Here is a 12,636-nt window from a genome sequence, read left to right as displayed (position 1 = left end):
GTGAAAGCGCTGTAAATGAAATCCAAATGAGTCTTGATAAGAAATCTCCACAAAGCCACCTCTGTTAATGTACAGAATTCTTTGAACACATGATACACTAATTCTTTATTTTATACATATATACATCTCTATGTACATATTTGGTGTTATGCACGTATATCGACTGGGCACTGTGGGAGGTGGCTGGGCCACTGTTTAAGTCTCAAGTCAGAGCCGTTGCCTTCGGCACAAAGGAGGACTGACTGTCCAGGACCAGGAGAGAGGGTAGGGGAGGACAATGATTCTCAGCCTTTCTTCAATTCTACCAAAGTTTGTCCCTTGCGCTATTTACAAAGGCAGTGTTCTCATCCTACACCTGCTATCTTTTTTGTAGTCCGCAAGTTTTTTTCTTTTTTGGAAGGGGCTCAAAACTCAAGTCAGGAGTACTATCAATTCTGCTGTAACACTTGTGGAAAAGTGAGTTCTCCAATGTGATTCATATGTTAAGGTAAAGCTTGAATATCACATAAATTCCGTGTTTGTTTATGCATGATTTTGTCTGTGATCTTCTCGTTTGTGCACATAGGAGTATACCAATTGTATGACTGCACAAGCTCAAACATCTGCCAGCTACTTTAGTTCATCACCTGTCATATGAAACACACTCACTCACACATAGTGATACAACTTTATAGCTTCAGATATCCTTACTTCCAAAACTTCCCCAAAACTCACAAGCTGAAACCCTCCCAACGTTCACTTCCACATACAAACTGCAGGTGTTTTTCAAGGTAAAGGATATCTGTAGTATTTTTGTGTTTCTTAACCATTTAACAGTAAAACTGTGCAACCGCTTTTATTAGATTCCTATCTTTATGTGTAACTTTTATGAAGTTTTTGAGTGGTCTTCTAATAAAATCATCTTCTACAAAAGCCCCCTGATTTTCATTGCCTGATGCTGCATAGTGAGGTGACTTTTAAGGAGCATATGTGTTGTGTTATAGCAAAACTGACTGTACCCCTAAGTTACAAACTAACATACTTCTATGCTGCTAAAAGTACATTTGAATCTTTAATAGAAAAGATGCCACTTAAAAAGTCCTTGCCAGAGATTTTATACTTTTCATGAATGAAAAGGAAAAATTGGAAAGGTATGATGTTACATAAATTTGTTTCTAGAAGAATCCTTATAAAGAAGAGATAAAATTCAGGTCTTGACGTAAAAAACTCTTATGGTCACAGAACAAACTAATTCCCATCCTGTCTTTGAACTCTGTGGCATAGCAGAAGTCCTAACTTAAAAAAATATGACACCAGCTATTCACCTACTCTTACTTCCAGATTTCTGTGAGGTTTCATTTTTTTTTTAAGATTTTATTTTATTTTTTTAAGATTTTATTTATTTATTTGACACAGAGAGAGAAAGCACAAGTAGGCAGAGAGGCAGGCAGAGAGAGAGGGAGAAGCAGGCTCTCCACTGAGCAGGGAGCTGGACGTGGGGCTCGATCCCAGGACCCAGGGATCATGACCTGAGCCGAAGGCAGCCGCTTAACCGACTGAGCCACCCAGGTGCCCCTTAAGATTTTATTTTTAAGTAATCTCTACACCCAATGGGGGCTTAACCCACAACCCCGATATCAAGAGTCGCATGCTCCACCGACTGAGCCAGCCAGGAGCCCCTGTCTGTGATGTTTTAATGTTCTAAGTCGAGACCAGGGGATCTCAACTGGGAGTGATTTTATCTCCCAGGGGACATTTAGAAATGTAATATTTTTGAATGTCACAACTGGGACTGCTATCTAGTGGGTAGAGGCCAGAATGCCACTAAATGTCTTACAATGCCCAGGAAAGCTTTCCACAGGAAAATGTCAGTAAGCCTGCACTAGCCCATCATAGCCCTCTAACAATGAACTCTGCTGAATAAGCCACATTTATTATTTCTCTGGGTTCCTGTCCTTCTCTAGAGACAACAGGTGCAGCAGGAAATAATGGCAGTTGAGAGCACAAGTTCTGTTATCAGACCCCCGAAGCTTGAATCTGAGCGCCCCCACTCACTGCTAGGTATCTAAATTACCTTTCCACACCTTAGTCTCCTCAACTTAGTAGCAGTAGCTGGGTCACAGGTTGTTACAAGTTTGTGTTTCAGAACTGCTCTAGGTACTGGGGATAGCAGTGAACAAAACCTAAGAATCTTTGCCCTCACGAAACTTACTTTCTAGTGGAGATGTTTATGAGGATGAAAAGGGTGAGTAGCATAAACACGGCCTGAGACAGAATAAGTCCTTGATAATTGTTGCTTATTTTAATCGGAACAACAGGACTTTCAGCATGTCACTGTCATTAAATTACTGTTTGGTCCACTGTTTACATTAAAACAGTTTAAATTAGTACTCACCCAGTAGGCCACGCTCATTCATGGTTTTTCACTTACTAAGTTTCAGTTACCCATGGGTCAACCGCAGTGATGATCCTTCCGACCTGTCCCCCAGAGGTCACTGGTAGCCTAATGCTCTGTCACAATACCTGTGTCATTCCCCTCACTTCATCTCATCACATAGGCATTTTATCATCTCACATCATCCCAAGAACAAAGCTGAGTACAGTACAAAATAATTTGAAAGAGTCCATATTACAGTAGACTGTTATAACTGCTCTATTTTATTAGTGGTTATTGTTGTTACTCTCTTTCTGTGCCTAATCTATAAATTACACTCTACCATAGGTATGTATGTATAGGAAAAAACATAGTACATAGAGCACTTGGTACTATCCGTGCTTTTAGGCATCCACTAGGCTTCTTGGAACGTATCGCCTGCAGATAAGAAGGGGCTACTATACTCAGTATTTGTTGTAAATGAATAAAGTTGTAATCTCTCTTAGTTTTCATGCTTCTGGTAAATGCTTCTGCCCCTAATATGTCAAAAAGACAGGAGAAAAGTAATTCTAATATGAAAGTTCTGAAGAAAGATTAGCTGTGCTTTTATGCTAGCAAAGGCAGTATGTGCGAAGGTTCTTAAATAGTGACAAACAACACTAAGAAAAAAAAAAAAACCAAAAAACCAAACCAAACCAAACCAAAAAAACGGACCCAGCTATTCCAGAGAGTTCAGGGCTGAAAGAAATAGGTCATATTCACTAGCTCAATCTGAGGATCATGCTCCATCAAAAGTCCAAATAAAAGGACTGAATCAATGCCATTTTTAGAAAGATATCAAGAAATTGACAAACAGCAACACAAACGGCTTGTTCCTTGGCATTATGCCCTCATCACTATTTATTACCAGACGTGTAATCATTTACTAAACCAGAAGATCAAATGCAAGACCTGCTTATTTAAAGCCTCTATGGAACTACTTCATTCAATAATAATTTAGTTTTAAAAGATTTTAAGATGAATAAAGTAGTGTGTGTATAAAATGGTTATGTGTCTATCAAATTATAAAAATAAGTTAAAAATGACATGTCTGCTGGAGATAGAATATATTCATTATCTTAGCTTACTCCTTTTCAACTCTTGTATTTGTGAACCAAATAATACATCATCTAGGTAACTGTACTAGAAAATCTGGATGAAGCTGGGTCATTTTAGGCAGTACTGAGCTTTCTAGCAGCCTACATAAAAAGGGAAAGCTAAGGGGCGCCTGGGTGGCTCAGTCAGTTAAGTGTCTGCCTTCAGCTCAGGTCATGATCCCAGGGTCCTAGGATGGAGCCCCGCATTGGGCTCTCTGCTCAGCAGGGAGCCTGCTTGTCCCTCTCTCACTCCCCCTGCTTGTGTTCCCTCTCTCTGTCAAATGAATAAATAAAATCTTAAAAAAAAGGGGGGGGCAGAAAGCTGATAAACTACATTGCTCCTATAGCCTCGTTACGGAAACAGAGCAATTTACTGGGTTTGGGTCAACTCTTAGTGGCAGGTGCTTTTATATGAAGAATAACTTAAACTGTATGGCAGACACTGAAGATAGTGGATGCTGGTATTTGTGTCCCTTTCCAGGGTCACTGGAGCAGGCCTTTTTTGTTCAGTCCACATTGCCAGTCTTCCCTCAACAGGAGACTTGTAAGGGAGGATGCCACTGACATTGCTAAGGAAATACCCCCCTCCATACACTAAGTAGGTGCATAAAATGCACAAAATTGCACATTTCATATATAAACTTCAATAAAATTATGGGTTTAGAAAGAGGAAAAAAAGATTTTAAAATCGGATTGTGTGTGTGTTGCTACTGAGTTGTAGGAGTTCTTTATATATTTTGGGTATTAACTCCTTATCAAATATATGATTTGCAAATATTTCCTCACTTGGTAGGTTGCCTTTTCGTTTTGTTGTGCAGAAACTTTTTAGTTTGATTTAGTCCCACTCTTTTCGCTTTTGGTGTCAGAAAAAATTTTTTTTAATGTTTTGGCCAACTAATTGCAATGTTATAGATACTTCTTAGTATTGCAATTTTCTCCTGTGGAAATACTTGTAGTGTGTGTGTGTGTGTGTGTGTGTTTTAACACCTTTGTTTCATGGGTAATTTCAATGACTGCTTTAATACAAAATCCATTCTGTTTTTAAATTTAAGAAATATCAAAATTGCTATTAACATGGTCAACAAAACAACAGAATTCTTCCGAGTAATACATTTGACAAAGCAAGCTTTAGTAGTGTTTTATATGTGTAACTCTGGCAATAACATTGAAAATTCATCCACTGTGTACAAAAAAGACATAGTTTTAGAGAACTGTTCCACAGAGGAGATTTTCGTTGTCTCTTACAAACCTCCGATGCAAACCCCTTTGTATGATTTGTTCTGAATCACATGTTTCCCTTATGGGGAAGAAAGGAGGATTTAATTTAGTTTAAGAAAAGCAGGCCATCATAGTGGTTTGGCAGCTCCTCTGGCCGCTCTGGCAATGAAGGCGGTGTCATGACTTGGGGACTTTTACAAGGGCCCAACCCGTAAAAGGTGCCACATATTCACAGTGTTGTTACACGGCAGCAAGACGGGAGAGATGTGGGAACTAGGGAGGCTATTTATTTCTCAAATTAGGCTGAAACCTATAGAACAAACAGCTCAGATGTGTACTTGTTAACTCTTGTTTTTAGTATCCTTCTACTTAAAAAGGAGTACTGTACATTCTCAATTTATCCCTGGTTTCAGTACACTTTCAGACAATAATCCTCTCCAGCTTGTTTTAAGATTGAAGAGCTTTTATCACTAGAAATCATACAGCCTTGTCAACTTTGAGACTCAAAAAGTCTCAAATTAGGTTTTAAAAACATGTTTGCAACAGTGACTTAGTTATTCAATCAATTGGTTCTATGGTAGTTCACAGTAATTTCTAAAATATTGTTAAATGTTAAGTTTGTTAATGTTTTATACAGATAACTACTTTGTTTTTCTTTTAATAAAAAGGAGAAAATGTTATGTTGAAATCTGACTACTACAATGACTATGTGTGCAATTTATTTTTAAACTGAAAATATGCTGGCATGGAAAACGATGCCTACAGTTAAAGGCAATGTTTTAAGAACAAAAGAAAAACACAAGTGCCCTGCCTTTCTTGAGAGAGACTCAATTCTTGAACCTTAGTTATGTGAAGAAATAACCACTGAGTTAGCAATCTAAAAGGTTGTAATTTTTTTTTTTTTGCAAAAAATGAAAAGTATATATTTCCTTTCCCCACATTTCATTCTAAATGCCATTTGCCTTTAACTTAGAACTAACTGCTTCCAGACATCCTGCTCAAACCTCAGTGATTCATTTACCCACCATCTCCCTAAGGTCTTAACTCTTTATCTTCTGCTCTTCTTTCTCATCATTTAGAAAATGGATCATCTCCTATTTTGGTGGTGGTGGGGGAGTGGTTAAAAAAGAAAGGATTTCTCAGGTGTGAGTACCTCGTTCATCCTCACTTCCAGCAGTAGGTATTAAAATCACCACCTTCACAATTGCTACCACTTAAGCAGGACAGTGTCACACCTGTACTTAAAATGTGACAACTGATCCTCACATAGACCCTTGAAGGTATTACTATCTTCACTTTATAAATGAATAAACTGAGGCTCATAGCATTTACAAAGTTGTCAGAAGTCACACAGTGACAAGGTGAGGAAGAGGCAGCCCCAAGGCCAGAGCGGTGTCCTTTTCAGATCCCACCTTTCAACAGCTGCCCCTACCGTGGCTCTTATCCCAGCCAAAGAGACCTTTCAGTCCCGCCCTACATCTCTGTTTCTGCCCAATGGTACTAAAACAAAACACTCTACCTTCCTTAGAGGTCCTTCCCCTCTTCCACAGACCAGGGGCACACAGCCTCTCTCATGGCTCCTCGTCTTGCCTCCTTCTGCCTCACAGCCTAGCATCACCCCAAGACCACATCTATCTGAAGCACAGTAATGAAACCTTTCTCAATTTCAATTTAATTTTAGATTCCCCATTTCTTTTCTATCTTCCTAATTCTCTAAGGCCTCACATTTTCCACTCTTAGATGCTCAGACAAAATTATCACAACATAATCATAAACGTTGCCTCACAATTCCCAATTATAGGTACCCAAGAATTTAAGTAGAAATAGTAGCAATTGTAAAGCCTGGGTTTTACAAAAGGCATCCCAAAGGAACTGAAAATCTTGCTTTTCTCAGTGGGAAAATATGAACATGATGTAATGCTGCAAGTACAAAGATGAAAGCATTATTATAGACTAGGAACAATAAAGAAAAATTAAAAATACAAGGCTTACATACAAATTCACCTGATATAGTTTTGGATTATTTATAATTTCTAAATCACCTTTTAAACAAAACCTCAAATAAAATCAACATATTCATTTATAATCTATAAACACTTTTTAATAGATTTTAAATAATTTGGAAGTAAGGCAAGAATAATTCAATTAACTCCATGCTAGTTATAAACAAAATGTACCTATCACATTAATAACTGCTACATCTTCCGACTGCTACGGCATGGTTATGTTTTAGATCACCTGGTAAATTACATTACAAGCAAAAATACCTAAAATAATTGAGATAATTCTTTTACTCGTAAGTCATTTCAGTGACTCTTAAGAAGCTTTTAAATGGGAAGGTTAAATGGCACTTAATGGTTAGAACAGAAATATGATTCTTAGAATATACACAGTAACCCACCAAAGTAATTTCCTGCCAAGCATTCAAGAAGGTGACATTTCTGGTTGCCACCCAGAAATCACCCTATGAGAATACACAGCTGAAGACATCTCCATCACTGCCCTAAGTGACGACTTTTATGTCCCCAGGACTCTTTAACAGCATTCAAATTCACCTCATTTTAACTAGGCTCTCTCCTATTTGGAACATCCTCCTCACTTAACCTTAAGTATTTTTTGTAAAATGGGAACTAAAACCCAAACAACAAAAACAAACCCTACCCCATAGGACTTTTGAAAGAATAAAGTACTTGGTAGCACAAAGCTACATTACCTGGACCTAACAAAGTACTCACTAAATATTAGTTAAACTTGAATGTGCTAGGAGAAATTTCTTGAAAACTAAAATTGTATCACTTCCTTGCTTTACAAAGTTGCTGGCTCTCTGCTCTGTCTTAAATGTGAAGTACAGTGGTTTGCATATGAGTATAATGAATGAAGAACCTGATAATTTGATCTGAGGTTAAAGTTTACTGTTGAATAATCTATGCAAAAAAGCACTTGTAAAACTACATAAGGGGAAAAAAAGTGTTAACAGGGGATATTATAGTGGTTTAAGAGAAGACTTATTTAAAAAATTACAGTCACTCGTATAAAAAAGTTTTATTTGCAAAAGTCTAATGGAGTTTTAAAATAAAACTAAGTGGAACTCCAACTCAGAAGCATGTTAGTAGTCAGAATATTCTTCTTAGCATTTAAAAGCAATAATGTGACATTAAAATATATATATATATATATATATATATATATATATATATATATTAAAAACCTGGAATTGCATTAATTCAGGTAACTCTAGTATCCCCTAATGAATGCCAATTACTAATGTTTTACGGTAACATGCATTAAACAGAAGTTTACTATATCATTGGTAAGGAAGCAAACAACAAATCAGAAAAAGTTGAATTTAAGCACTATCTCCTCTGCGTGTGGTCATATACCACTTTAAAAAGTTAACCTAATTCTAACCTACACGTAAAGAACCACAGTTTCAAGATCCAGTTGTTTTATTGTAAATGAAACATTCTTCCCCATAGTCAAATTGACAGAATAGCTCAATTCAAACAGAAAAAAATAATCAGTAATCACTGAACTTGACTCTTCTTCATTGCGCAGTGTTTAATCAGTTTGGTACTGCATGAGCTTTATCTGAACAATCACTGCAAGAACAAAAAGGCAGTTACTAAGTCAAATACCTCTGTGAAACAAAGACTTTGTAAACAAACCGGAAGAGTAATAGAACCATAATGAAAATACAAAGGGGAGGCCAAGTCAGGATTGGTCTTGCTTATAGCAAGGGGAAGAGCAGGGAAGATGTCCCAGAAGTGCTGCCACTTGAACTGAGCCTGAGGAGCAGCAGTCGGATGTGGCTGGGATTTAGCACCGACTGAAGGGGAGGGGTGGGTACAGAAACGGGGCAGAAAATCTAGGCTTTGAGTAACAACATACTTACATATAAAACATTTACATATAAGTTTTGTATTTTTTTTTTTAAAGATTTTATGTATTTATTTGACAGAGAGAGACACAGCGAGAGAGGGAACAGAAGCAGGGGGAGTGGGAGAGGGAGAAGCAGGCTTCCCGCTCAGCGGGGAGCCCGATGCAGGGCTCGATCCCAGGACCCTGGGATCATGACCTGAGCTGAAGGCAGATGCTTAACGACTCAGCCACCCAGGCGCCCAGTTTACTATATTAAGTTTGGAAGCAATGTATCTGCTTCACTCTTAGGGGCAAATATATATTTTTTAACTCTGAAAAGGTTCAAGGCACTTCTGTGACGCACACAGCACTTAATTAAGGCATCGTTTAGTGAACAAATCATTATCCCTGAGGAGTGAGAAATTTCTCACTTACAGATGAGGCGGGAGTGGGACAGAAATCTGACCCAGAATGGCAGGGTAAGGCCCACTTCCTACAGCAGAGACAGTAAGTAGAGTGACCAGTGAAATCCAGTGGCCACTGCAGGCCATGGTGATGGCAGTATTGAACTCCAGAGACACGTCTCTTTCTAACAGAGTACTAGGCTATGTACTACCCTATTAGTTGGTTTGATAACTAGCAGGTTTTTCATCATCACAGTGAAAATGAAATCTCTCCAATACAAGGATCAAGGGAGTCTCGTCATTCCTTTAGCTTGCTTAATCAATTCATTTACTCATGGTCAAATATTTACTAAGCATTTATGATGCACAGGTTTTGTACTGTACACCGCTAGAAAACAAACGTATGGTTCAAGACTATTAGCTAAAAGAATACGATTTCATCTCAGTTTTACTAAGCTAAATTTCAAAAAAGAAAAGCACAATTATACTTTTCCATCAGGCTTCAGTATTCGTGGAAAAGAGTTCCTTAAAGCGTACCTTATTCACTAGAAAACAGACAAGTACTTTATTCTCTACTGTTTTAGACTTCCCTAAAACTTTTATGTCAATTTCAGGTTATTTTCCCCCTGCAGTTCTGCTCATCCCTCTCCCCACTCCCTGCTTTTGGCTAGATTTAATTTCCTGTTCATACAAAGAAGTTTAAGTAACTTCCCTTCACTTGAACTTTAGCAGCATGTAGGCCAATGACCTCTGATGTCATGATGCCTCAAAAACATCTTTGTTTAAAATGTATGCTGAATATATTCCGATTCATCGTTACTATAGTAACTTCCTGATAAAGTTTAAAATATAGGCTATTTTAAAACCATGTTAAAATATTTTAAGTGGGCTCAAGATAAATTTTTAAAGGGAATAAAAATATTCATGAGTTCTCCATATACTTACATTTTCTGGCTTTGGGCAGAATTTTCAGCTTCCAGCTTAAAATTTTGCAACTCAATGGAAAAACTGTGAATCTTGAATTAAGGCCATCAAGTCAAATAAAATGAACTTGAGACCCTCCTTCTATATGTCCACGCTTCCAAAATGCAGAAGTATAATGTATACTTGGGGTCACATATGAGGCAGTGATTGCAACTTCCTCAAATTTGATATTTTTTACATTCACATATAAAAAGATGGCTTAGATAATTTCCTTTCAATACTCAATTATGTAATTCACAGAAAAAATATGTACAGGCGTCTTATTCTTTGTTTCAGAAAACTGATGTGAAAATATTTAAAATATTAAGAATTTCCATATTGCCCTTTCTTCAACTAGATTTAAAAAGTAGAAAGTGCCTGTTAAGAGAAAACTTTGTTTGAAAATACTAAAAAACTTTGAAATCACAAGACTGCTACTGAGCCCGCATAAAAAGAATTATACCAGAAATGGCAAAATGTAAAAGACGTTAAAGGCTTCAGTTTGTACCATACAAATAGTATGAAATTAAAATAATATCATCCATCTCCTCAAAATGGAGAAGAAAGTTACAAGGAAAATAGCTACATACATACAAAAAAAAAGTCTTTCCCAGTCTAATCTACTTAAATTAATGCCTTCAAAACAACTAAATCAATAGTGAACTCAAAGAAACATGAATATTGTTAATAAGAAATAAATCTTTAAAGGCATGTTGCCCAGCTTTTATAACCAGTGACAGTAGTAACTTTATTTCTTTAAATGCCAAAATGTTGTCTATAATAATCTCCTACCATTATATTGCTTTCAAATTTTAGGTTAATGAGGATTCCTATTTTTGAATCACATTACTGAAACAGCCCAAATAATTAACTTAAATAAATAAACAGCAGCTTCAACCAATTGTTAGTTTAAAATAGTATTAATATATATTTTAATAAAAACATTATGTAATGAATACTGTTAACATCTCCACAGGAATTTCTGAGAATTATTCATTTAGTTCTCTTCAAGGAAAAAAAAATATACAAGCTTCTCTTCTAAGTTAAAAAGTAAACAAGATAAATGTAAAAATTTAATTAAAATCTTTAGGCTTGAAAGCAATATACAACTACTATGCATTTATGTAGCTTAAAGTTAAGGAGAGACTAAGAGGAAGATTACATTTTAAAATGCCCAAGTCATCTGAAAACCTAATGATGTACAGTATTTATATTTTTACAAAAACACAATACTTCAGTTGTAGAAACATTTATAATATGTCAATTCTTTTGCATTAGGCACTGTGCCTGGCACCAGGGCCACAAAGATTATTTACTACAGGATCATTAACTGAGAAAAAAGTCCTAATGCTCATTTAGCCATGATTTATTTGTTACTAATACATAAATATATAAAAGTAACAAGAATTACTCACCAGCCTTCATCAAAATCACATTTGTGAACAGACATTTAACTACAGGCAAAAAGGATACTGAAATGAGAATCAGACTCAACTCCTTTGTCTTTGAGCTGCTCCCAAATGAGCACTGTGGGGACTAAGCACTAAGGAAATGCACTGGGGCTGTCAGGCCAGCCTGCCACCCTGCAAGTCTGACACCAGACTGACGTCACGTACCAACATGTCACTGCAGCTGCAAATTCAGGCAGCTTCTCCAGGAAGACTCTGTTGTGACTATGCACGCCTTCCAGCTATAAGAGTGAAATATGATTTCAATTCCCTTTAAGACTGGCATATAGCATAGGGTAAAATACCAGCATATACGGTTGCAAACAGCTCTTGAAGAAAACATTCCATTTACATAACCTTAGCTCAAAATAAATAGACGTTTCCTGTTAAAACTGTAAGCATACCAATTTAAACGACTCCTCTAAAAACATTTTTTGTTGTTGTTGCTTCCAAAGTTTATACATACTTATTTCAAAAAATTCAACCAATAAAAGGCATAAAGTTAAAATTGCCTGGTGTTCCACCGCCCAGAAATGATAACAGCTGCTTAGATTTATTGATCACTTGCTATGTCAATCACTTTACAAACTCATCTGAGCCTCATAACGCAGTAATAGAAGTTCTTCATTTTACTGAAGAAACTGAGACACAGAGTAGTTATGGAACAATGCTATTAAGTGGACTAAACAGGATTCAAACCCAGATTGAGTGTCGCTAACTGCCTACATATTTGATCACTAAATTATACTATCTAGCAGTAAACATACCAGTTGTTTACATTCTGGTAGACCAGAGTTTGTATATATAAACATATTTCAATATAAGGAAATCAAACTATATATGTTGTTTGCAACCTGCTCTATGCCATAGACAGTTTCCCATGTCAATAAATATATTCTTAACTTTTCCTTTTTTGATGGCTACCCATCACAATTACCTAAACCTGATTCCTCCTGGACACTTACTAATTTTTTATTATTATAAATAATACTTAATGTATACCACTGTCCAGACATCTTTGTGCTTTCCTGTGTTTAGCTGTGTAGGATTAATTCTTGGAAGTGGCTGAGGGTTCTAGAGGGGAGGGGGGTGGGAGGATGGGTTAGCCTGGTGATGGGTATTAAAGAGGGCACGTTCTGCATGGAGCACTGGGTGTTATGCACGAACAATGAATCATGGAACACTACATCAAAAACTAATGATGTAATGTATGGTGATTAACATAATAAAAAATTTAAAAAAAAAGAGAAGTGGGA

General features: G+C 36.7%; 1 protein-coding gene across 17 annotated transcripts in view; it reads right to left on the bottom strand.

Annotated features, from left to right (window-relative positions):
• The window catches only part of PLEKHA5 (pleckstrin homology domain containing A5), a 236,782-nt gene that overhangs the window by 106,419 nt on the left and 117,727 nt on the right, over positions 1 to 12,636 (bottom strand). The window contains exons 1-2 of one of the 17 annotated variants that reach the window (XM_032391733.1): positions 11,406 to 12,344; positions 9,915 to 9,977 (exon numbers count right to left, since the gene is read on the bottom strand). The exons of 14 other annotated variants lie outside the window; for them this stretch is intronic. Coding sequence is in view for 1 of the 3 variants with exons in the window: in XM_032391730.1 (XP_032247621.1) it covers positions 11,348 to 11,382 (35 nt within the window). In the remaining 2 variants the exon portion in view is untranslated. Of the gene's footprint in view, positions 1 to 9,914; positions 10,853 to 11,347; positions 12,345 to 12,636 lie in introns of those variants that run through there. 2 more of the 17 variants (XM_032391730.1, XM_032391735.1) reach the window with 2 other exon arrangements.

This window comes from Phoca vitulina, unplaced genomic scaffold, assembly GCF_004348235.1.
Source record: "Phoca vitulina isolate PV1807 unplaced genomic scaffold, GSC_HSeal_1.0 scaffold64, whole genome shotgun sequence".
NCBI lineage: Eukaryota > Metazoa > Chordata > Mammalia > Carnivora > Phocidae > Phoca > Phoca vitulina.
The sequence above is the reverse complement of the archived record's forward strand: the minus strand, read 5'-3'. Positions and strand labels throughout refer to the sequence as shown.